This window comes from Parus major, chromosome Z, assembly GCF_001522545.3.
Source record: "Parus major isolate Abel chromosome Z, Parus_major1.1, whole genome shotgun sequence".
Lineage (NCBI taxonomy): Eukaryota > Metazoa > Chordata > Aves > Passeriformes > Paridae > Parus > Parus major.
Window position 1 is genome coordinate 72988490 of NC_031799.1, and position 25478 is coordinate 73013967.

At 40.9% G+C, this 25478-nt stretch overlaps 2 protein-coding genes across 2 annotated transcripts in view; one reads left to right on the top strand and one right to left on the bottom strand.

The window, feature by feature from the left end:
• XRCC4 (X-ray repair cross complementing 4) overlaps positions 1–5376 on the bottom strand; it is a 141729-nt gene extending 136353 nt beyond the window's left edge. The window contains exon 1 of the mRNA XM_015653555.3: positions 5298–5376. The gene's annotated coding sequence lies outside the window, so the exon portion shown is untranslated. The remainder of the gene's footprint in view (positions 1–5297) is intronic.
• A 58-nt stretch (positions 5377–5434) lies between these two features.
• TMEM167A (transmembrane protein 167A) lies at positions 5435–24859 on the top strand. The gene is made up of 4 exons (XM_015615041.2): positions 5435–5516; positions 15516–15625; positions 20391–20425; positions 23657–24859. The coding sequence occupies exons 1-4, from the start codon at positions 5514–5516 to the stop codon at positions 23725–23727; spliced, it is 219 nt and encodes a 72-aa protein (XP_015470527.1). The 5' UTR covers positions 5435–5513; the 3' UTR covers positions 23728–24859.
• Positions 24860–25478: the final 619 nt, after the last annotated feature.

Genomic DNA, 25478 nt, shown 5'->3' on the forward strand with positions numbered 1-25478 from the left:
TCACATCAGATCAGTCTCCCTTTTTTTCTCTTTATTTCACAATCTGTGCTTACGTCTGCTCTGATGGAGGACACCCCTCCCCAGAAAAGCCACCTAATAGTCTGCAGAGCAGATTCAGAAATATTCCAATGCTTTTCCAAGCTTTGTAAGTTCGTATAAATTTAGTAAAAAAGTGTTTTGTGAAATCACCAGTACACCTTAGAAAGCAGTAGCACCAGAGGCCCTTGCTCAAGGCACATACTTAATGATTTTTTTTTATTCCCAACCTGGAACTTTTCCTGTAAGACATGTTCTTTTGTTGATCAGATTTGACTGTGTTAGATTAGCAAACAACAGTAATTTGTTTAGTAATTATCTCCTAAATTTTGCCTTAGCTTGTGTCAACATGGCACCATACATAATTCAGCAAATCTTTTGTACCTTGACATATCTTGGACAGCAGTCCTTACCATTGACAGTATCTGATACTATGTTCTGTGTCTAATCTTCAAAGTCACAGGAGGTTTTTGCCACCTTTCCCTTTTTTCCATCTCATATACAGAGGAAAAAGATGTGGGGAAGATTAAGAGCCACAAGACATTGATTACAGAGATGGAGATGAAGGCCATTTCCTAACCCTGGAAAGGGACATAGCTCAAGTCAGGGATACAAGTAGCGAAGATACTCATTTTGGAGAGAAAATAAATAATTTCAATAACCATTTAATGTTATTTTACAACAGCTGTCTACATTAGAATCTCAGTTATTTAGTGATGTCGGTTCAGAACTTATGCACGTGACTTTATGTGTTCCCCACAACATCAGCAAGCACTACATTACGTTTGTGCCAAATAAAACAGTGAAGAAATCACAGCTGCATCCTTCTAACCTTGAAGAATCAGATAATGGTTTTGAGTCCTTGAAAATCTCACCCTCAGCTCTGGGTGGTTCCACTTACTCAAGGACGAGTGCTGCCTTTTCATCTGGGGCTCCCGAGCTCCAACATAACCCCTGAAAAACATTCTCCACCTCCTGCTAAACCCGAGGTGACAAGAGTAAGGGATTAAAATTTCTCATCCTCAAGTGGCACTGCAAGATAACAAGGACATCAGAAACAGGCATTGAGACAAAACAGCAAGTGACCCTGCAAGGCCCATGGCACACCCATGAGCACATAGCACAAATATTTGCTACACTGCTTCAACGAAGCCAACATGCAGCATAGAAAACCACCTTAAATTACATCATCTGTGCTGAAATGGATGGGTTTTGGTCAAAACAGAGCACTGTAAGGCATCCAGTGTTGCTGCACACCAGCAGTAGGGATTGTCTGTGTCAGGACAGGGGCTGAGGTCACCTGTGCCAGGCACAGCATCACTAATTCTACAGCAAGACCATCACACCTTGGGTGATTTTACAATCTGGAGTACCTTGCTAAGTGATGGAATACCCTTTGCATCAGCCCACCAGTTGTACACACGTGAAATCTACCACAAAAAGCAGAATTTTTAAGGTGCAGGAATTCCCACTGCTGTAGGAACGCTCCCCACCACACATCACCCTGTGCAGTAACTTTCTATTAAATATACAGTTAAAATACCAGGCTAAAGCACCCCCGAAGTGAAGAATGAGGTTCATTCCTGCTCAGAACAGCTGCCAAGTCCAAGCATTTCACAGCCATTGTGATCCATCCTACTACAGTGATTATCATGTGCAATTCTGGCAGGTGACAGGCAGAGGCAGAGAAATGAAAGAAGAGCCAAACATGAATGTAGATGGGGGTTTGTTTTTTGGTGTTGGGGTGGTGTTTTTGTTTGGTTTTAGGGGTTTGGGGGTTTTTTTGAGGGGTTTATTTTGGGTTTGTTTTCCTTCAAAACATAATACCACACTCTAATTACCACTATCAGCACACATAACACCACCTATCCACAACAGATTTGCCTGCAAAATGAACACCCCTCCTGTTCCACTGCCTCTTTACTGCAGAAGGAGAGCAAATCTGTAGCAGTAGCAAAAATGCAAATAAGTTTATAAGCATTCAAGCCTGTGTTTGAAGATACTGGGAACAACAGATGTGGACACCAGGTAGAAACCAAAGAAAAGCAGTATCAGCTTTTTGCCAGTCACTCAAAACAGCATTTCTCAAAATAAAAAAACCAAAAAAAACCCAACTGACTGCATTTGTGGCTTATTTTCAAATGTTTTTTCCACCTCATATACACACATGGATGTGCTAAGCACAGGAACTTATTTATACAGATGTCATGTCAATCACCCACTTGTGGTATTTTTCAAACCATTTCCTCCAATCCTCCTCCTCCTGATGAAAAGGTAAAACACACAGAAGATAAAAAACCAAGGCACATGCAATTCTTTCTCTTTTGTGCTAATTCTTCCTGTATCTGGAAACAGCCCAGAAGTTAAACCTTTTTCACCTTTCATTATAGACACAAATTTCTTGGTGTGCTCTACTACTCAGCTGAACAGTACGTAAGCCTCTCACCACTAAAATATTTCTAGACACCAGGAAACACAGCCAGGACCATGAACCCTCCTCTTAAGAGACCTAACAGCAACAAAAAAACATTATTCATCCTAAGTTTTATTTAAATATCTGACTATTGCGATGTAGATCAATGTAGTTGTTTAAACTTAGGATTTGTTTTTTGATTTTCACCAGACAAGTGTGCCTCTACCCCCTCCATTCCTGCAGACAACACCAACCAAGCTGTCCCAGCTCCCAGGAGCTGCTTTTCCATGACAATATATTAATTAAGAGGGAAGAAAAGTACAAGGGGAACTGCAACAACACCATCTGAAAGCTGATATTTCAGTCACTATCCCAAGCGTATCATAACCATATCCCAGAAGACACTTCAAGGCTAGGTGCACCAATCTTAAATTACGGTTCCCACAAAATCTTTAAATGGCATTTTTCCCACCATAGCTAATTATTCACCAGAAATCATTTTAATACAGCACATGGCCAGGAAAAATTCCCTTTGGAGCAGCTGAGACTGTTGGCTTCACTTGGAAATTAAATAAAAAGGTAAATGAAGAGCATTTTTTGTCAAAATCTGCAATGGGTTTCAGGCAGGAGCTCACCAGAAACTATCTTAATAAATCTGTCATGAAAGGACATGTTTGCAAACAAGTCTACACTAGAGGAAGATACATGACCACCTGAAAGCAGGCTTGGCTATCGTGTGAACAAGGCCTGACAGCTGGAGTCTCCCCAGACGTTACAGAGTATTTTCAATTTGAGTTTCTAGTTCATACTGAGCACACAAAAATGAGTCCAAACAGGCAAAACAACCCAGTTTTTGCTTTCTATCTCTGACACACATAAAAAACGGTTCAAAAGTATTAATGCCTGTAAGGTCTTTAGTCATGTTCACCATCAGAGGCTGCACTGGTCAGCGATTATACTAACTTATTTCTCTTTATGAACATTCTTTAATATAACATCATTCAAACACTTCAAAGTCAAGTTGTCCCAGGTAGTAAGGCCATTTTTAGAAATGTCTTTATGCACTTAATGACTTTTTTTTAAATCCAGAACCTTGACATGTGATGGAAGGAACCTATCTGGTGAACGTCATTCAGTAACAGGAGAAAGATGAAGGTGTAGTGAGAAAATGACCACACAGCAAAATGCTGACTGCCTGCTAGACAGCTGGATAAATCAGAAATGGAACCAACCTTTATAGTCACTAAACAATCCAGAGAAAAATCAGAACAAATCCAGAACCAACACAGTGCCAGAAATCCACAGGACAGGAAAAACATGACTGAGAGAACCACCTCAAACTCTACACCTGCTCCTGCTGGTTATATCCCAGGTACATTTTGCTGATTGTGAATCTGAAACCATGATTTCACAGAGATCTGTCATTTATAGTGATCAAATCTACTACTGCTAAGGAAGGTGCTCTGAAGAGGACATAAACAGCATTGTAAGTGGATTGTGTAGGTCTCACTTAAAATCCTTTGCTTCAGTCAGTCACTGCCTCAATTCCATGAGATAAAAACATTTTACACAAGTACATCAGCCCCCAGCCTCCCACAGCAGCTGCACAAAGTATGTCAAATGTTACCTGCAAGTATCATTTTAGAGAGAAAAACACCTGCTTCCCCTCACCAAAGGAAAAAGCAAAATCTGCCCCACACTCAGCAGAAAAGCAGAAATTTGGTGCTGAAACACGGAGAGTGACACAGACCTCAAAACTAAGCCATCACGTCGGGAAGGGGTGATGCTTTTAAAAGCACTTTTATAAGGAGGAATAGGTTCCTCATAAAACTTCAGGTGTTTGTTATGACAGAAACACTCGGGCACAAAGTCATCACTGTGAAGTTCTTCCACAGAACTCACGTTACTGAGCTCTCACAGCATCAGCTTACTCTGGAAAATACCAGAAAATAAACAAACAAAAAACCCCAAACAAACAAAAAAGGCTCCTGGAGGGAAGAAAAAAATGAAAAGAAGTCGGAAATTCTTGGGCAGGTTCAGCTACTGAAGAGATAGTGAAAAGCTCTAAAAGGGGAAAACATAGCACAGAAGCCAAAATACAAGAGACCAGGGGGAGACAGTCTGTATTCTCCCTATACAACAAAAGTAAGAGAGCTGTAATTAAGAAATAGCCTCATTAAGTCGCTCTTTATGTTATTAAGGCTTCAGCAGCCAGTGGCCCACGCCAGCAGAACAACACCCCCACAACTCTCAGGGACCCGCTGAGGGCCGAATAACAACGAACAAACGAGAAAAACACCAAAAACACACCAAAATAACCAGTTGGCTTGGAGGATTTTTGGTTTTTTTTCTTTTTTTGTTTTTTTCCGGTTAGGTTTGTTGTTTTTTTTTTTCTTGTTTGGGTTTCCTTTGATTTTGTGGGGTTTGGGGCTTTTTTCTTTTGTTTTGTTTTGGGTTTTTTTTGGGGGGTGGTGTTTGTTTTTTTGCGTCCCACTAAAGACACGAGGTCCCCATGGCCTGCCTGGTGTAGGGTCAGTGAAGGGGTGATCTCGGTCATCCCGGCTGTCCCCACACCGGGACACCCCACAACGGCAACCCCCCCACTCTCCTCAGTCCCGGTGAGGGGCCAGTGAAGGGCTGACCGCGGTTATCCCGATGATCCCGGCTGTCCCCACACCGGGACACAGAGCCCCTGTTGCCCTCCGTTCCGGTGAGGGGCCAGTGAAGGGCTGATCCCGATATCCCGGTGATCCCCGCTGTTCCCACACCGGGATACCGCTCGCTCCCCCACCTCGATCCCCTCAGTCCCGCCCGCGCCGCCGCGCGCGGGGCGGGCCGCCCGACCTACCTCCCGCGCCGCCACTTCCGCCTGCGCCAACCCAGCCAATCAGCGCCGCGTCCGCCCTTCCGTCCCGCCTCCCGCCGACCACGCCGACCAATCGCGGCGCCCCATGGCGCTGCTAGCCAATGGCGGCCGCGCCCGTGCCCCGGCGCGCTGAGGGCGCGCGGTGCGCGCTTCCGCCCGTCGCGGCGGCCGGAAGGTGATGTGGCGGAGCGCGGCGCGATGGTAAGCGCGGGGCTGCCCGGCCCTGCCCGCTCCGGGACCGGGCCCTTCCCGCTGCCCTGCCTCTACGCGGCCCTGCACGGTCCCCGGCGGCGCCTCCTGGCCTGGGCGGCGCCCTCAGGGTTCGCTCACGCCATAGGCCGCGGCCCGCGGGAGCGGAGCCGCTCCGAGCCTTTGCTGGGAGTAGCGCGGTGCGGGTTTGCGTCAGGGGTTTGGTTACAAGAGAAAGACACGTTTTGTGGCTCTGCGGGGCATTATCAGCCGGTGTGAGGTCGGTCAGGTGTTGTGGGTGTCTCTGAGGGCATCTTGACGTCATTTTCGTGTCGCGTGACGTCATGGTATGCAGTGTATGACGTCATTGTTATGTTGCGTGACGTCATGCTTATAGAGCAGTGCTCGGAGTCGCGACATTGTCTGCTTTTCCGAGGTATCAGCAGAGGCCCAGGTCCATTTACTTATGAAATCTATATGGGTTATATATAAAACTATATACTTGATATAATATGAAAAATTTTATATATATTTATATATGTATGTGTGTTTGTATGGAGATATATTATCTTTATTTTACATTTATAAAAAACTTATATGTCTGCCGCATACATAATTTTAAGAACACCTATGTAACATAACATATAAATACGTATTTTTAAATGTATTCATAGTTATATAAATAGCTAAAACATATACATACAGAAAAACCCCATGTAAGTACATATGCAATAGGCTATCAATATATATGAGTTTATTAGGTGTATAATAAATATGTGTGGATATAAAGATGCTTATATAGATATTTATAGGTGTATGCAAATGTATAATTGAATATTTTAAAAATTACTTATTATATATTACCAATATAGCTTTTTCTACAAACCACACATATAAAGAGTGTAGGTGTGTATAATATGTTTATATATGTAAATATATATATATAAAAATACAGGCACACATATATATATTTATATGTTTATATATGTAAATATATATATATAAATGCAGGCACACATATATATATATATATTTATATATGTGTGTGTGTGTGTATAAATAAATACCCACTTTATGTAGAGTTGGTCTAGAGGCACATTGGTATTTATTTTTTTGTTTCCTGCCCACTTTACCAGTCTCTGTGCAGGTCATATAAATGAAGAGTTTGCATTTCTGTCATAGTTAAAGCTGAGCAGTGAAATATTTTTTTAGTCAAGGTTTATACATTAAATATTTATGTATCAACAGTGTTTATATGACCAGATACATGAATTTGAAATTAAAAGGAAAGCCAAAGGAATAACTGAGTTAACATAAGTTTTATAACTGAGTTAATATAAGTTTTTCCTGTAAAATACATGTTTGCTCCTAACTTCAGCACAGAGTATGTTTTAAGATAGGAATTTATGACATTTTTATAATAATCTGAACATGGTTTGGGTTGAAAGGGACCTTCAGAGATCACCTGGTCCCCCCTTTCCCATGGGCATTGGCAGGTTGTCCATCACTGCATGGATGCCATGCAACTTAATGGAATATTGCTGTATTTCCTGTTTATTCACAGAAAAGATCATTAGCACTTGAAGTTTCTTACGGCTCAGTTCAAAAAAAGCTTCCTAGGCTCCAGATTCTGTCACCAGCAGGAATTTGCTGGGAGTTTCTCACCTGAGCATTCTTTGGCAGATACTTAAGATGAACCTGCTCTAGTCTGGGGCTCCAAGCAGAAAACAAAGGAGGGGGTTTTTTTTTATGAGAGGCATAAATTATCTCAGGAGATTTAAAACATGTGTGCAGAAAGCAAAAGACCTTTAGTCAGCTCCATGGAAAGGTGAATAAAGAGAATTACAGCAGCACCTCACTCGTCTTTGTTGTACTTAAAAGGGTTTGAGGTGATAGAAAAACACAAGAGAACTTGGTGAGACATTGGTGTTGCTCAGTGATGATTAAATACAACTAATTATTTAATATTATGTTATTATGTCATTTATATTTTATATATTCTATAGCTGATATGTAAGAAATATGTGACAGTAACTTAAAAGCGAAGTTAATGATTAAATCAAAGAAGATTATGGCAAGTGAATGAGATTCTGTTAGGATTATCTTCTCCACTTGTGCCTGTTCCTTGCTAGAGGTTCCTCCTTGTGCCTCAAGAGCCCTGAAACAAGAAACTCTCCTAAGGGTGGTTTGCTTATGATTTAATGCTGAAAATAAGGTGAAAATAAGTTTCTTCAGCATTATTGTGATGTTTTAATTTCTTCAAGAGAGCAGCAACCCTCCAGGACTTTAGGTCCTCCATGATGCCACCTTTGGTGTCAAGGCATTTTAGGGGGAAAAAAAAAAAAAGATAATTTTTGAGCTCACATTTGAGTGTGAGAGGAAACAGCTGCTGTCTATGTGTCATGAAATGGAAGAGGTTAGAGCTACATCTCCAATTTATTCTCCTTGTCCAAAGAGTAAGAGCTGCAGCTCTGACAGAGGAACAGCATTCTGAATAGCACTATTTTCTGAAGCAGGATTTCCAAAGGACTTCATCCCTTGGAAACTTTGCATCCCGTTGTTTTCCAGGCTTCCTTAACATGTCCATCCTTGCTAAGCAGATGAAAACTTGTGCTGGGTGAATGGCCAGCTGCTGCCAAGCAGAAAAAAATAAAAATAATATTAATAAATATATATATATATATATATATGTATGTGTAAGCTGACATTTACCTGTATTTTCTTTTATGTGAAAGCAGAAATTGTGGTGTATTTTTTTTCCTCTTCACTGCCAGTGTATAGGAAAAAAACTCACCATTTTGACTTAAAGCAAAACCCTCACTATTTTAAATTAAGGCAGCTACAAAAGCCAGAAGCTTCTCAGTGGATTCCAAACTTGCTGGAAGTGATGCACAGCTCCTTCATTTATTTAGGAGCAGAATGTATATTGTTTGCAGACTTCCACAAATCAATTTGTGCTGCCAGCTTTTTGGGTTTTTACATCTGAAAGCTCAACAGAAATTTTCCTGGTGGCCTTGAAAAGTTTGCCACATGCATGGATGGAAAGAGGGAAGAAGCCAAAGGTAACATTAAAATTAATTAACCTCCTGAGGGGTGGTCTTCACTTTTCTTCATAGCAGAAATGTGAAGTTACACTCAGAGAAAATTTGGTGATGGAGAAAACTTAAATGCAGAAAATTTGACAAAAATGGCTTCTTCTGTGTCCCACTCTGATTGGGACTGATCCTGGCCCCACATTACTACCCAAAAATTGATTTGGGAACTTTCCACCAGAACAGACATTTCTGTCACAGTCTTTGTTGCTCTCTTTAGTGTGCTGTTTATAGAAGGAAGGGGAGTTGCTCATACAGCAAATGTAAAAACATTCATTAGTAAATATTATTTCAAACCAAGCTGTCAGATATAAACATACCAGAACCCAAGACACTGCTCTGGAAAAAAAAATCTTTCAGGAGTCTTCAAGTACAAAGTTTTGTGTTTGTCTTATTCAAAATTACAAGAAGGAGTCAATCCTGATTCAGACTGCTATCCAGCTTTGTTTTTATCTTTACCTAGAGATACATAGGTTTACAAACATCTCCTAGGTCATCTTATAGTGTCTTCATATTGAGAATTTATTTCACCTGAAGTGTTCAGTTTAGATACTTCTCTCATCTTAGAAAACAATGTGAAAATATATTGTCAGTGTTTTATTTCTGTGATTATTGAACTGAGGAAATTATTCTGTCAATGTAAGATGGTCTCTTTTTTGGAAAAGTAGGATGGAGTGAGTCTACTTAAACAGATTTACCCAGAATGACATTGGTTGTGAGAAACCATTTCCTTGCTGAGTGCCATAAAAAAAGTGAATATCACAATTCAGTTTTTTGGTTGCCTGCAGCATTAGGCACCACACACATTCATTGTAACAGATGCAGCACTGAATATGTTTCTCTGCTAATGCACAGAGCTGGACATTTAAACTGAACAAAAGTTTTTGATTTTCAACCTTGTGACTGTGGAAACAGGGTGGGAACAGCTGTGAAGAATAGTACCTGTCTTCCAGATGCTAAAGATTCAAACCATGCAGCTGAACCTCTGCCAAACAAGAGATTTGCAGAGATACTGTGTACCTGCCCAGGACCATGGGACATGACAGACTTAGCAGAACCTGTCATTAATTCTTGACTAAGTATATTTTTTCCTGATACTTGTTTTCTGTGCTTGAAAAAGAGATGGTTTCACTATGAATGAGAAAAAAAACCCATAAATTTGGTAAATAGTATACAGTAAATATTTGTGGTTCTGTTTTGTAGTTCTTAGGTAAATTAGAATGTATCTTTTTGAGAATTTACACTTTTTCCCATGGCCATGTTCACAATCCTGTAACACCTGTTACAAAGTCCTGATTTTTGCATGCTGCTTTTATTATAGGAAGGATATCACCCAATTCAAAGTGTGCTCTAGTATGACTCTACCTCTTCCATTCACACACAGAGGTTTTACTGGTTTTTCACTTTCAGTAGTGCATTTGTGGTGAGCTAAACAGTTTGGTGTGCAACTTCAGATGGGAGAGTTACTTAAAAAAAAACGGGGGGTTATTTAAAATAGTTTAATCTAATGGGGGAAGACAGCAGAGGAAAAATATCTCTGTACAATTTAAAAAAGTACAATCTACAGAGAAGACCTGGGGGAAAAGGTGTTATAGGCTTTTACTGTCGTATTCACTATAATTCTGTTTGTTTAGTAAGTATGTGAACATGCGCACCTTTGTGTTACAGTGACCCTGGCAAAAGACTTTAATAGTCACTTTGTTTTTTACAGTAAGGTATTTCGGTGAAATGCTGCCTCTGCTAGTTGTTTGCAGCAAAAGTTCAGTTTTGAAACTAGGTATTGGGGCAAAGAGGAAGGAATTCAAGCAAGTGTGAAATTTCAGCACCATTGCCTTGGGGTGTCTTTTCACTGCTGGTCTGTGGATTCGAATTACGGTAAAAATCCTAAATGTGTTTTTATAGGAGAGGGCAACTGTGTCCATATGTTTAATTAAGTGTTTGATTGTTTGAGGAGATTGGTTATGTTTTAAATAGATGTATTAGTCTTCAATTGACTGAAAAGGTAGGTGTACTTGCCATCCAAACTTGACATTGTGCTTCTCCAGGAAATGACTAGGAAAAGAATTTCCTATTTCTCTAATCAAGGCTTAACTTACATTCTGTGAGTGCACAAATACATATTTTAGACAGAAATCTGAATGAACATAAAATATGGTACTTATTTGAAAGCTAAATACTGAGAAGAACGTGCTGTAAATCCAAAGTAAAAAAAAACCATTTATGCTGGAACAGCCACCTCTGGCTGGTATTTGGATACTTATTAACACCCCTTGCTTAGTTTTGTTCTGTACTTCTGCCAATAATTGCTTCAAACTTAACTAATTTGCAGTTTTTGTAATTTTTTAGAGTGTTAATTAGCATGCCTCTTTCACAAGCTCTTGTTTTCCATTCGTTTTGATCAGATTGCATTTGGCAGCAGTGGGAAAAATAATTCTTTTTTTAATAGATTGGAAAATAATACAATTAGATTCACGTTTTAATTAGTTTTTAGCAATAGCTTTGGCTTTCAGGTTGGGAGTACTACTACGTGATTTATATCCTATTACGTTTCTAGGTATTATACTCCTAAAAATTTGATTTTTACTGACGAAAAAAGAATTGCAAGGCCTAATGGAAACCCTAGATAATAAGCATTTTCTCTTTCAGCTTTGTAAGGAACGCTTCATTAAAATTTCATAGCTTGATTTAACTTTTCTGTGATGAAATTTTTATCAGCTCTTGCTTAACTAAAGTTTATCTGCACTACGTAAGCTCTTGCTTGTATTCCAGTGTGAGAAAGGCAGCTGAACAATTGGGTATCCATATCTGGCTCCAGAAAACATAATCACCCATCAATTTTAATATATTGGGGAGGAAGAAAAGAAACCATTCTAGAAAGAGTGAATATTCTGTGGCGTATTACACAAAAATTGTACTTCCTTTAAAATATTCCATTTTTTAATCTGTGTTTGCCCACATAAATTGGTTATTAAAGTAGTAACCACAGGGCAAAGTTTTACAACTTGCTGGCGCTACAATGGCCTCTGCTTTTATAGCACAGATGGATGAAATCATCATGGTCACGCTGCAATCAGAGATAAAATAATCATTTTGTAAATACTTAAAGTCTAGGGAAGGTTAAGCTTTGGTTTCAGTCTGCTGAGATGAACTCAGAGAGCTTTTGAGTTACGCTTTCTACCAACCCAGAAGGACAGAACATGGGGTTTATGCTCTCCTCCTGCACGTTTCATCCCCCCTGGAACCATGATACTGGGTGGTTTATGTTAAACAAAAGTGTATGAGGCAAGGGGAGAATCAGCAGGTCCTTTGTGACACAGAGAGTTTCGTCAAAACCCAGGGTGTGATTTATTACTGTGCTGCCCAAGGGTTGCATCAGTAAGTGGTTTGTGAGTCTGGTGGTCTGCAAGGACAGGGAACAACGTCTGAAGCGGAGAATATTGGGGTAATGGAGTGAGTGAAAACTGCAGAGGTGGATAAATTACGGTGTCTTGTCTGTGGCTGTTGTCAGTGCAGGAAAGGGTTTACAGCTACTGCATTCATTATAGCTATTTCTGCATATTGAATTAAATACTCTTGTGAGGTGCAAGACCTGTTGATAACCACAGCTCTGAGCCGCTGCTTTTTTTTTCCTCCTGCCCCAGTGTAGTGAATTTAATGCCAAGGGACAGAATTGTCTCTAGTGAGGTTTTCAGGAGCTGTGCATTTGTGGTCATCATTCCCTGTCGCAGCCACCACACAGGTAATTTTTCAATCAACACTTACTAAAGTACATTAAACTTCATTTTATACTCAGATTGGAGTACATTCAGACATCCCTAGCTGTACCACTTGATTTCCAACTACTGTATGTTCCTGTGAGTATTTATTTTAATACAAGCCACCACAGTTAATCCCAACCCAATAAAGCTTTCTGGAGTATTAATTCTTTATGGTTTATTATATGGAGTTTTTACTGAGATACATTATGATCAAGAGATAATATCGAGGCTTTTTTTAAAGGCCTGGTTTTGGGAAGGATTTAGAACAGCCTTTGGGGTATGTAGCTCTCAAAGCTGAAGTCCATGGTCTTAAATTTCCAAAGATGCTGGAAGAAACTTGGCTCATGCGAGTTCAGGTGCATACAAAACCTCATTAGTGCTGCAGGTGATGTGGTGGTGCTCCACACAGGAGTGGGCACGAGGGGAATGACACAGAATGGTGTTCCCACTATGTCAGAAATGCACCAAATACAGATGTAGAAAATTTCAGTCCGTGGAATTAAAGCTTGCACAGTCTAAGACCAGAATAAAATGCCAGTCCTGGTTCTTTCTAGCACTGCAGCGTGAGTCTTAGGAAGTTGGTCATCGTTTCACCCTCTTGGGCTCACAGTGTAAGAGACAGCGCCACTTGCTGAGATCTCTTTGTGGTGGGAATGAGGCTCACAGGACCTACAGTAAGCCAGTCAACACAACTCAAAAATTGCAATTAATACGTTTCCATCAGAGGAAGCCAGTCTAAACAAGTGAACAGCAACGCACCTGTGCTGTCCAGGTAGCTTGGTATGAGAATGCAGTGTGTTTTGAAAGGATTCTGAGCAATGCATAACTCTTGCAGCAGCTTTTAATTAAATCAGCTGGAGCAGCTGGATGTAGGTTGCTGCTTTCTGTGAATTCAGCTGGCCCCTGAGAATTACTTGAGATGTGAAGAGAAGCTGTCTGATTCAGGAATAAGTTCTCATTTCCAGAAATTGTAAGCAAATTTTGGAATGCTCACATCTGTCCTTTGGAAGTGGCCGTGCAGATAAATGCATCACTCAGAGCACGCTTCAGATGCGATTACAGCGATGCGTATCTGGGGAAACACATGAAGACCCCAACAAAGGACAATTATATACAATTATATACTGCCCCAGTTGATTGACTGATGGCACATTTCATGAGTATACGTTTACAGCCCCTGCTTAAGAGCAAGCAAGCGTGCCCTTCTGCCATTTTGCAGTGTTGGAGTGGCGGCTGCCGCCTCGGGAAGCAGCTGCAGGAATTCATGGGAGTGGGTGGCTGGCAGGAGCAGGGCTGTGAGCTGTCAGAGCAACTGTCTGTCCCACAGGACTGATCAAATTAATCAGTTGATAGGCAGTATCTGGCTGTGCTGAGAGGCAGCCACTCCTGGATCCGGCCCCGCTGCGTTCCTAGACCCGCAGGAGCCAGGGGGAATTGAGACTTCCCTGTTTTCTGGAGCTGGCAGAAACTTCTGCTGAGCACAAAGGCTGCAGAGGCTTCTGCTGGGGATGGCAGTGTGTTGTCCTTTGTGAAGAGTCTGTCCATTATTTATGACATGATAGGGCAGAAGGGGTGGCTAGCTGAGCTGAAACGCTAAATTAAACATGATTTAGCAAAGGCTGTGGCGCGGGAGAAAACCAAGCACAGCCTCGTGTTTGGGACAGGAGGTCTGGCTTTGGGTGTGGGATCACAGCTCCCTCATCACAGAAAGGATGGGTTTGAGGGATGCTGAAATCTCTCCTATACAGGGTGCAGTTAGAGCATCTCTGTAATGATGCTGGCCCATCAAGTTAGATACTGAAATAACTCTAGATAGCTAACCCCATCTAAAGTGTATTCAGACTGGCAGCTCTGTGCATGTTATGGAGTTCATGTAATTCACGGGGACTTGTAAATAAGCTAAAGTTTTTTGTTTTGTTTCGCTGTTGTTGATTTTGGGGGGTTTTGGTCACCAGGTTTTTGATCTCAGTATTGGAACACTTGTGCATGTTCCAATGGTTTTCCTTCTTACTAGAGTTTCTCGTTTTGCTCTCCTAATTTCCTGCTAGTGCCATAGTGAACTAGAATATTGTGATTTTATTTATAGTTCTCTTTAGCTAGATAGATTTGATTATTGGAGCTTCAAAATGTTGTGATTTTGTGACATAGGAGGAAAGCATGTGCACATCAACAGAGATGTGCCTCAGGCTGTGTGGAAATGAAGGCTCTGATGTGCCCTAAAATATGCTTGGAGAAGGAAATGCCAATGTAATATCCCTTCCTAAGTGCTAAATATTTACCTTTAATTAAATACTACTGCTTGGCCAGCTGGGTTGAGCAGTGCAAGCACAGGAGACAGAAGTTCATCAGGATTCCAGAACAAAGAGTGAATTTATTGTATTTGTTTTGACATTATTATTATTTTTTTTTTTTTGGAGCTCTCACTAAATCAGATTTTCAAATGAGCATAACAGAATGAAGGTAAAATAAAGGTTTTGAAGTAAGCAGTTGCCTCTTATACCACCTGGTGCTGTTATGCTGACCAGAATGTCAGTTGAGACACTTAAGAGAAACCCCAAAACTAAAAAGTAAGATTAAAAAAAGGTTTATGGGATGCACTTTCTGCCTTTTACTAATACTTCATGCTTTAGTAAATTGCCAAATAGTGCAGCAGTTTCTCAAGAATTGTCTCTTCTTACTGCCACCAGGCTGATCGCTATCAACAATAGAACTTTACTTCTTAATCCTAAGGCAATTTCATCCATTTCTTCAGGACTCACCATATCACTAGCACTTCTCAAATTTACAATAAAGATGCTTTCAATTTAAAGTCAGAACATTTTTTGAAAAGAAAAGCAATCAGTTGTCACAGTTCAGGTGGGCTTAACTGTAAATATTTCCAGGAATCTGTTAAATTTGGCCTGTAGCCTTTAAAAAGCGGTATATTAACAAACCTCCTGCACATTTGGTGCTATTTTTTTGTCTTTTGCTACTGGTTTCCTTGCCAGCCAGTCCTCACTGCTGTTTCACTACCACAATTGTATTACATTGACACAAAGATTTTCTGACTCATGGCCATTGTACATTTCATTTTTTGTTGTCTTAAGGGGTCACCCATTTTTTTCCAGAACTTCCACTTGGAGAGAAGTGTAATTCTTTGTTTTCCTGATTCTCTTCCCTAGTCTGCCATCTTCAACTTCCAGAGTCTTCTGACTGTCATCCTGCTGCTCATATGTACCTGTGCCTATGTCAGATCCTTGGCTCCCAGCTTACTGGACAAAAATAAAACCGGGTAAGTGGCCTGATCATTTCAAACATCCACAAGCTGTGTGGTTTCAACTGCAGCCTTTCAGCATCTCCAGATGAAGTGTGGGATAATGCAGATCCTGCTTTGAAAATTTTCGCTCTTTAAAGATAAAAATCTTAATTTTGTACCTCACAATAGAGTGCAATAAGGTATTGGCAAGCGCTTAGTTGCAATTTCTCTGAAAGAATTTATTAGCTCGCTAACCTTGCTAATACTGCATTATTAATCTTCTAGATTTGTAGCTTCGTTGTTAGATGCTTATTAGAGATACAGAAATAAGAGACAGAAATAAAACATTCTCCTACATGTGGGTATTGTTGCAATGATTTATTTTTGATTCCCAGGGTGGGTAAGCAACCAGCAGAAACTGGCTTTTTGTTTGTTTTCAAGATAGGTGTTTTGCAGATGCAAGTTTGAAACAGAGCTTTAGCAATAATCTGTAACTAAAAGAAAACTAAAAATATTTTTTTTTTAAATAAGCAACACAGTCGTCTTGTGTGGTCTGTTAAAGTTATGGTTTTGTAGTCTCTCAAGTGAGGGAGTTTCTAGAAGAGTTTTTGAAAGCTTCTACAATCCTAACATTTCTTTTTTTGATAATCATATGGATGCTAGCTGTGATCAGCAAAACTGTGATTTAAATGTGGTGGGTTTTGAGTATTGGGCAGCTGCGACACAGAAGCCTTTGGGGCTGTCCTCAGAACTTCAGTAATGCTGTCACCTGGGGTTAATGCAAAGGAGGTGATATTTGTAGGAGGTACTTATAGGTGGAAAAACAGACAGGCTTTTGGATGCTGAGTGTTTGACTTCTCCACTTTTTCCATTAGGCCATTTCCCGTTAAGTAAAATGTTCTTCCCTCTGTGTCTTCCATCACTCTTGCATTCAAATTCAGAAGTGTCCAGTTTTAAATGAACTGTTTAATGGACTTTTGTGACCAAGAACCCTGAGTGTTTGCCTTCTGAAAACCTTTGTTGTAATTAACCTCTGGGGCTGCTGTTTTATTACCCAGTTTTTAATTTTAGCAGTGTAGTACACCCAAAGCATGCCAGCTCTTTTTTTCCTTAATTTGGAGTTCTAACATGAAGATACCTGTGTCCTTTTATGTGAGGCCATGCAATTGCCCCTGAATGAGCGAGGTTTCTTTGGATGGAAGTAAAGATGGAAGAAAGGATGACTTCATGAAGGACAGGGAGTGGGGGATGAGGGGAGTTTGGATGTCTGCTGGTGGAAGATAACACAATAGTCAATGAGGTATACACAGTAAGAAGTAAGAATGTTTATTTTACTGATTAAAATTTTAGTGCTGTTCTTGGCAAGGAGTATTTCCTTTAATCTGGAGTTACTCTGTTTATTCTTGAGGCAAATCTGTCTGGAGTACAATAGAACTCTCTTCATAAAACATTTCCAGAGGGTGCTGACACTGTGGAGGAGTTGGGTGTTTGATGTGTAGGTTTGTATTTATGTAGATGTAGGACGTATCATTTTGGGGTTTTTTAATATATATATATATTTAAAAATGTGTAGACTACTTTATACTGGAGAATAAAAAAACCTTGGCCTGGAAGCAATGAAATTTGTTTCCTGTATGGTAGTTGTTTTCATGGAGCTCATATGGTGCTCAGCCCCTGTCCCTCTCTTCTAACCTATTCCATGCTCCAGTGGAAATGTCTGGACATGTGGGATAAAACAAATTCTAGTGATACTTCAGTTGACCACAGAGATGCTCTTAGCTCATCATTCCTGCTCCGAATTAAAGGCATAAAAATGTAGAAATAAAATACTAAAGTGATGGAGAGGAGGAATGTTGATACTCACTATTTCTGAGTGAGTGGCAACTTTGCTGAGGATTTAGGTCTGTTGATAATAAGTGAAGAAACATACTTCTGTTGGTTGAGAGATGCCGTTGCACAGTGATGTCACCCATCCTCATAAGCCTGTATTTCCTCCCCCTCGTTCCTGCCAAAGTGTGTCTTTCCCTACCAAGCCAAACAGAACCTTAAACCTTCATTTTCCCTGAACGTTTCCATGTGCTCAGTCTTGAGCAACAGTGTTAAAGGCTGGGAAAGCAAGTGGAGATTTACTGTTTCATGCTAACCAGAGGAGAATGTGCACCACAACATAATTCTCTCCTCCCTGCTAACCAGAAAGATGTGTTAGCTCATGTGCAGCAGAGATCCCCTTTGATTTTCCATCAGCATTGCAGTGGGGGTGTCTCACACTCCCTCCTGCAGTGGCACTGGGCTTCTCCTGGTGAACACATGGCATCCTGCAGCACACCCAGCCTTAGTAGTCATTGTCTAAGGCTCCACCAACTCCTCCTCAGCTTAAGAGGTTCCATTTATTTGGGTTTTCTGTTCTCCAGATAACCACACCACTTTTCACGTGCACATTTGGGCTGTGGCTGTGGCTGTGCAAACAGCAGGGGTCCCAGGCAGACCCGCACCTTCACCTGCATCCAAGCAAGGATGGAGCAGAACACAAAGGGCAGAGAAGGAATTACACTGAGGAGCTGCTGCAGGAGGAATTGTTTTGGAGCAGTTACTTAAGGCAGCATCACTTTTGTAATAAGCAGGTTTTGACTTGAGGAGGTTCTTGTTATGCACCTGGGATGAGCACTGATGGAAAAACTAGGGGAGTAGGAGGTCTGCACAGGCTTTTCCTGCAGTGGGAGCTCCCCAGTTCTTCCAGAGGGTATATTACCAGAAGGTCCAGAATTCAACCTGCGTCTGCTCAGCAGCAGGTTGTGTGGACAGAGGTACTGAGCTGTTCCAGCAGCACAAAAGCCTCTTGAAAAATGTTCTGGTGTCACCACGGGAAGGCTGGTCAGTCCTCATGTCAGCGCCTTCAGGTTCAGAAATTGTTAATTGCAGTTGTTAAGGGCAGCTGGTGAAAGCCATCCTCTGTTTTGTACCTGGCACATCAGGTAGGAAAATTCCTGTTTTCACCAAGAGTGCTTTGTAGGGCAGTGTGCAGCAGTGGCTTCACATTAGTCAAGAAATCCCTGAGAAGACAAAAAAACACCCTTGCTGGGATTCTGAGGCAAATTCAACAGACTTCCAGGCTGCCTGAGGGGGTTAATACCCTTTTTCCCATGCAAGATTCTTCAAAAGTATATGAACAGAACAGTAATGTTTTATTTCTTCGAGCTCCTGGGCAAGCTTTTGAGAGATGAGAACCCTTTTCTCAATATGAGAAGCAGGGTTGTGGAAGTTTTCCTGTTGGTTTTGCAGCATGCAATCTGTAAATTCTAATTTTACAGAGAGTGAGCATCAATTTTGAGAACCTGAGGTGCTATCAATGGAGCACTTCAGGGCTGTGTATTTTGCTCTATGAGATTTACACATGAATGCCTTTCTACCTGCACACATCTTCAAAAAGTGCATAGATGTCTTCAGGTTACTTTATTGTATGACCTCTTAGCCTGGAAAAGTGTGGTGGTCTGTGTGCAGGGATCATTACTTCTGCTTGTGGAGCTACATAAAAAGAGAGAGAATAGAGCTTTGGCTGTACAGAAATACAGTCAAACCCAAATATGTATGTATGTGTGTGTATATATATATTTTGCTTGAGGTAAAACTAAAATCAAAAGCACAGATGAAAATGCTTTCTAAAAATCTAGCATTTTTCTGAAAATGTTTTCTAAAAGTGGCAATGGAAGTGTTGTTCATGATGTATTGGTCAGCAAGGAGTACCTAAGTCAAAAAGCATTTCACTTTGAGTTTGAACACCACATTCACTTGCTGCCACACCTGGTTTTCACCTGCCCAGCACTGAATCTTTGTCTCAGAAATAGAGGAGGCTGCTAAATGGACAGAGAGATGCTAAGTAAACCCAGACCATAAAAGAGGACATAAAGTGCAAGGAACAGAGAAATAAAAGTGCATGGTACGTTGACTGCTCAAGCACGCAGGAGCAAGTCGCCCAAGCCTACCTGTCTGCATTTAAATGTGTTAGAAGTAAGCAACTTTCAGAGCCCAAAAAGGGGTAAAGACAGACAACCAAACTTTTGTGGGTGTGTGTTCAGAACATTATTTGTGGGGATGTATCTACTACCTGCTTGATGGCAGTTCTCTAAGTGCTTCCCCACAGTGTTCTGTGCCGTGCTATGAAGGAAACCTTCCTGCAGACAAGCTCTGAGGAGCTGAAATCTGTCTTCCTGTACAGGGACAACTCACTATTGTTCCCTTTGTCTTCCTCAGATCATAAAAGCAGTCCCTGTCCTCTGGGTAGGGTCAGTATGAGATTGTTTTAGTTACACAGAGAAATTGTAGGTTTGTGATATCCCTTTGAGTGTTCCTTGTGTTGAATTCTGCTCTTCCCTGTTGCTGTTTCACTTGTGAGAGGTAATGTCCTGGGCAAGCAGCACAGGAGAGACTTGAGCAGGGTAAACATTGGTAAAGGAATAAAAAAGAGCCAGAGGAATTGGGAAGATATTTTTCTTCACAGAATTTTCTGTCTGGGGTACTTTATCGTAGATAAATACAGGGTTCTGATAACTATTTAGATCTGGAAGACAGGATGGGTTAAATGCATCTTTGCATGCAAAAAGACTCCTGCTAGACTTAAAACTTGCCACTTCTGTAATTCATTGTCTGTACCCTTATGTGCAGGTATCTGCTGTTTTCTGGTGTTAGAAGAGAATCAAGTTCACAAATTACTGTCAATTCAGATTGTTTTAATATAAAAGAAAGAAAATCAGTTGATGTGGATGTATTAAACCAAGAGCCTAATGAATTTATTTTATCTTTACAGATTGTTGGGGATATTCTGGAAATGCGCCAGGATTGGTAATTCCTTTTTTTCTTTCAAAATCCTTAAGATCAGTTCTATTTCTAACATAATTTATTAGGATAATATTGCCATGTAGCAATGAAAACCATACACATCCTTTTTCTTCAAAAATGCAGGTATGAAATAGTGGGGCAGGATATTGCTTTCTTAGATTAGCATCATGGAAATCCTGCATTTTCTCATGTCAGCTCATGTGTCTGGTGTTGTATTTTCAAAAGTCTTTTGTACTTTTTGCCACAATTAAGGGTGTGTTTCTAACATGCAGAGAAATCAGTGATTCCTGATAAACTGCAGTCCATTTGAAATTGCAATGGACTGTTGAAAAGAAGCCAGATATTTACCTCATAGTAGTAAAAGAATATGGAGTTCATAATGCATTAAGGTTCTGTTTTAAGCATAAATGTGGTTTTTTTCCCTCTCCTTTCTTTACTCAGCTTCTGTGTGCTTTTGAATTACACAAAGCTGTTCGTTTCAAGTGACATCTGCACACAGGCTGATCAGCTCTATCTGATTCTTGACATTTTCCCATAACATTGGTTTTATATTTATTTTAATCCTTATCCTGAATTTATTTTGAGAAGGAAATTGGAATATGCAACAGAAGTTTAGTCTTAACATTAAGGTATATCCACGATTTAGGAAAAAAAACCCCAAAACTACAAACCCATCATCAGTGTTCAAATTGCATTGATAATTCAGAGCAGAAACTTTAAACTTGTAATTCTAGATCTTCCTACTTGTCACTGAACCTAAAGAAAGCCTGTGTGATTCCCTTTCTGCATTCCCAGGCAGAACATTTTACAGGATGTCAAAAAAAGCATTGACACAAAAAAAAGAGGGGTTTTGTGAAGACTGGTTGTTAAAATGATTGCAGATATTGTCCTACTTAGATAATAGACCTAGCAGAACCAATTTTAGTGCTGTAATTGAAAGATACTGGAAAGGTGGCAGCTGTCAAAAAAGAATTTTCAGCTATAGCAGTGAAAACAAATTTTAAAATTTAGCTGCATTAGGGTTTGTTCAGGGTTGAAGAGAATACTTCACCTAACCTTGCCCTTGCCATCTTCTTTGTAGTTAATTAAGTGCAAGGATATTTTTTTCAATTAGCTATGTTTCTTTTGCAATTCTCATCTAGAGTGGACTACTTTGACTTTCTTTTAGACTAAGAAGTGAAAATGGGCTTTGGAGATGATGCCTATAATTTTATGTGTGTTAACCATAAAGGCAAGTGGAAAATGTAGGTTTTAAAAATGAAAATGTCTACTGGCTTCCTTTACATTTCACATCCCTGGTATGTTTAAACAACCTTTTCACATGTACATAAGATCTTAATCACAGGCAAGTGGTTACATATTTACAAAGTTGTGCAAAATAATGTTTAATCCTGCCACATGGTGATTTTTCTTTTAAGAAAATTAAGAGCAGAAAAGCATAACCCATATGAAAATTGTAATACCCTGAACCGTAGGAGTTGGACTTCCTCAAAATTTATTTTAAACAGATGTGAAACTGCAGACATTAATTCGTTCAGTTATTTGAAGTTTAATTAAATATATGGCAGATCATGACAGCGTCTTGTAATGTTACTGGGCAGTCAGTCCTGTGTATGGGAGGTGTCACTGCAAGTATTTCATTTTCCTTTTACTGTGGAAAGTTTGTTCCCTCTGTGTTTAAAGGTCCTGCTGGTAAACGAAAATACTTTGTTTTTCTTAAAAAATTGCACCGTGCTAGACTTGGGATCCTTGGTGGGTTTTCTTCTTTGATGTTTCTCTGAAAACCATGTCTCTGATAAGGTGGTTTGTAAAGACAAAAGACCTCACACAGCAGAGGGAAATTGAACTTTGCTTAAAGCAAACAGCCCCTGGATGTCTAAAAAGAGGGATCTTCTCAGCTTAAAGACACATTTCAATATTAATACTTCCTGGCAGTTCTGTGGGCTGGAGGTACCATCCACTGTTGGTCTCTCCAAGGAGAATTCAGTGGAACCACGAAGAATAAAGTTTTAAGTGTAAAAACATCTTGGTAATTAACAGAGGAAGTGCTCATGTAAGTAGGTACCAGTCTGATTCAGAGATGTTCCCCTGTTTGGTTCACAGTTCCCCGTCTGAGAATCTGTTTCTGCTCGGTGAAAAAGAGACCCCTGTAGCATTCTGTACTGGACCAAATGGGTGGGAATAGATCTCTCACAATCGTTTTTGCCACCAGATGAAAGTCTTTTAATGGAGTAAACTTAACTTTCATCCACAGTTTGCCCTGGGAAGCTGTGACACCAATTTGAAAGAGTCAGAAAATAGAGGTGTCTGCGCAGCTTCTGTGATCTGCTGACCAATTTTATCACAGAAATGTGTGGACCAGACTTACTCCACGTGCTAACAATGTTATGTCTTCTTAGCAAAGCAGAAAAAGACAGGCATCTGTCCCTGTCTGGGCAGCTGTGAGCTCACAGCTCTGGCTGCTGCATGACACCCTGCTCAGAAGATTCACGCTGCAGGTGATGGGTACCAGGCCCAGACAGCACCAGCTGCACATCAGCTGGCACAGAACTGCTCCTGAGCAGCCACAGAGGAGCAGAGCCAGCAAAAATGGGTTTTCCTGGGCAGCATTCCACTGCCTGCCCCCTGACTCTGGTACTAGGAGGTCGCAGCAACATAAAACTGCACCTCAGAAAAGGTGGTTTGTTGAAATAGAAGCCCTTGCATGGTTTCACAGAGACCCAGAATCACCCATTCCCACCCCAGCCATGGCAGGGCCATCTCCCAGTGTCCCAGGAGCTGCCAGCCCCAATGTCCAGCCTGGCCTTGGGCACTGCCAGGGATCCAGGGGCAGCCCCAGCTGCTCTGGGCACCCTGTGCCAGGGCCTGCCCACCCTGCCAGGGAACAATCCCTGCCCAAGATCCCATCCAGCCCTGCCCTCCTTCAGCCAACAGCCATTCCCCCTCGTCCTGGCCCTCCATGCCCTTGTTCACAAGTCCCTCTCTTAATGCAAATAGCCTCAACTCTGTTTTTATATAGCAAGATAACCTGTCCTACATTTGAGTTTCCCCACTGCCCATGCATATTCTGTATGAATACAGAGCTGTACTTGTGTCTGCCTTTCTCCAGCTAGAAGTGTTGAGTATCAGTTTGCACGTGCTGTGGCACAATTGCAGCATTGGATGAGCAGCAGGTGGGTCTGTTTAGCCATCTCTGAATTTTTGTTTCTTCTGTGTTCTCTCCCCTCCTGCCAGGTGAGCGGAAGAGCCCCTACGTGGCCGTGTGCTGTGTGGTGATGGCCTTCAGCATCCTGTTCATGCAGTAGCAGCTGGAGAGAGTCCCCGAGTACCCAACAGCAGATCTTGTGTCAGGAAAGGATGGGAAGCCTCACCACATCTCCTCTCACACGATGATAGCCTGTCTCCTGGCGGACACCCCTGCAGATGGACCAGCATTAGTGATCATAACCCAGATGAGATGTGCTTGTTAGTGCCAGGTCAGCACTGACACTCCTGCTGTAACTCCTGGAAGGGTGTCTGCTGCGTGTCTCATTTTCAGGGGAGCTTTGTTTGGTTTTGTTTTTGTTTTTTTTTTACACCATGGTGTCCAAAAGGCTTGTTGTTTTAATTCTTTAAAATTTCTTGTCCAGTAGACCTGTTGAATGAAACCTTAAAATGGTAAATCAGTCACAGCAATAAGACCACCTTTGAAGAATAAGGAGCATTTTGACTCTAGGGGATGTTTATCAAAGTATTTTTAATTCTTGCTGCCTGAACAATTCCTCTCAATTTGTAAGTGATGGCTCTGCTCTCATCCTAAAAATATGACCTCTGACCTAGGTTACACTCAGCTGTTTGTTTCTAAACTTGTAATTCTCAAATAATCTATCAATATCTCTGTTGTTAAGATGTGAAATAAAGGCAGGGACCATAATTGTGGTGATGTCTTATTAGTTGCTGTGAAGGCACAGATGTGGCATCTGAAACACCTGGACTTTCTCTCTGTAAAATACCACATGTACTCATTTCTAGAATTTTAGGTCTCTCAGGTATGTAATTTCCCAGCTTCTTCCAAAATGTTGCAGAAAGGATTCAAAAGGCTCTGCTGTTGTTGCATGTATGGAAAGGTTTCTAAATTAGCAGAATTAAGTTGGCTGCAGATAAGGAGGTTGCATGTCATAATATAAAGGTTGAAGCAACTAAACTACCCTCACCAGTAGTAAAACTTATATTACTTTTAATGATACCTTACATTAGCACTTATTTCTTAGTTTTGCACACTCAGTACTGTAGTGACTTCTTCAAGAATGCCTGAGAGGTGTGTGTTATATCAGACAACTGTGTGACTTCATCCTGGCCCATTTGGGAGAGTTGTCTGTTTGCAGTATTTGTTGTTCTGGAAAGGCTTGTGATCAGAAGGAACAAAGCTAAAAAGTAAAACATTGAAAGGTGTGTTAACTGTTGTCATTCTTGTTTGAAAACCTTATTTTCATCAATCCAAATTAATCCTGCAACTAGGAAAAAAAGTGGTTTTGAGTTATGACCTTTGTGATGTCTTGTATGTATCTTCAAATCTAAATCACCATCAGAAATAGCCATCCAAAACTTTTCTAATCTGGGTTCAGGAAAAACAGATTTCTCTAGTTTGGGCCAAATAAATTCCCGTGGCTGTGAGCCAGAGCAGTGCAGGGCTGTAGGACTGTAACCATGCTGTGCACACACAGAAGCCTGGGACTGGGCAGGACATGTGGGGAGTGCAGAATTGCTCCTGTAACTTCAAAAGTGGCTGCTGCTCCAAACAGGGCATCAGAGCAACTCAGATTTGGATTTCAAAAGAGCTGCTCCTCAACAGAGGGAAGGGAGATTCCTGAGGAGTCTTGGGTTTTGACTGTCAGGTGTATACATGCTCAAAATATGCAGAGAATCATCTGGTAACGTTTTATGTCGAGCAGTTACATTCTTGTTATTACTTCTTTTAATAAATAATGGCACTTTTATGATATTCAGACATTTCCTAGTCATCCAAGCTGTTCTGATTACCAGATGAATTCTTAATAATCTCTGGGGTTTAGCTGCA

What these genes read in the sequence shown, in the direction of transcription:
- TMEM167A (XM_015615041.2), top strand. An exon ending in CTGGACAAAAATAAAACCGG is followed by an intron (nt 15,626 to 20,390) that starts GTAAGTGGCCTG and finishes TTATCTTTACAG; the next exon opens with ATTGTTGGGGATATTCTGGA. An exon ending in CTGGAAATGCGCCAGGATTG is followed by an intron (nt 20,426 to 23,656) that starts GTAATTCCTTTT and finishes CCCTCCTGCCAG; the next exon opens with GTGAGCGGAAGAGCCCCTAC.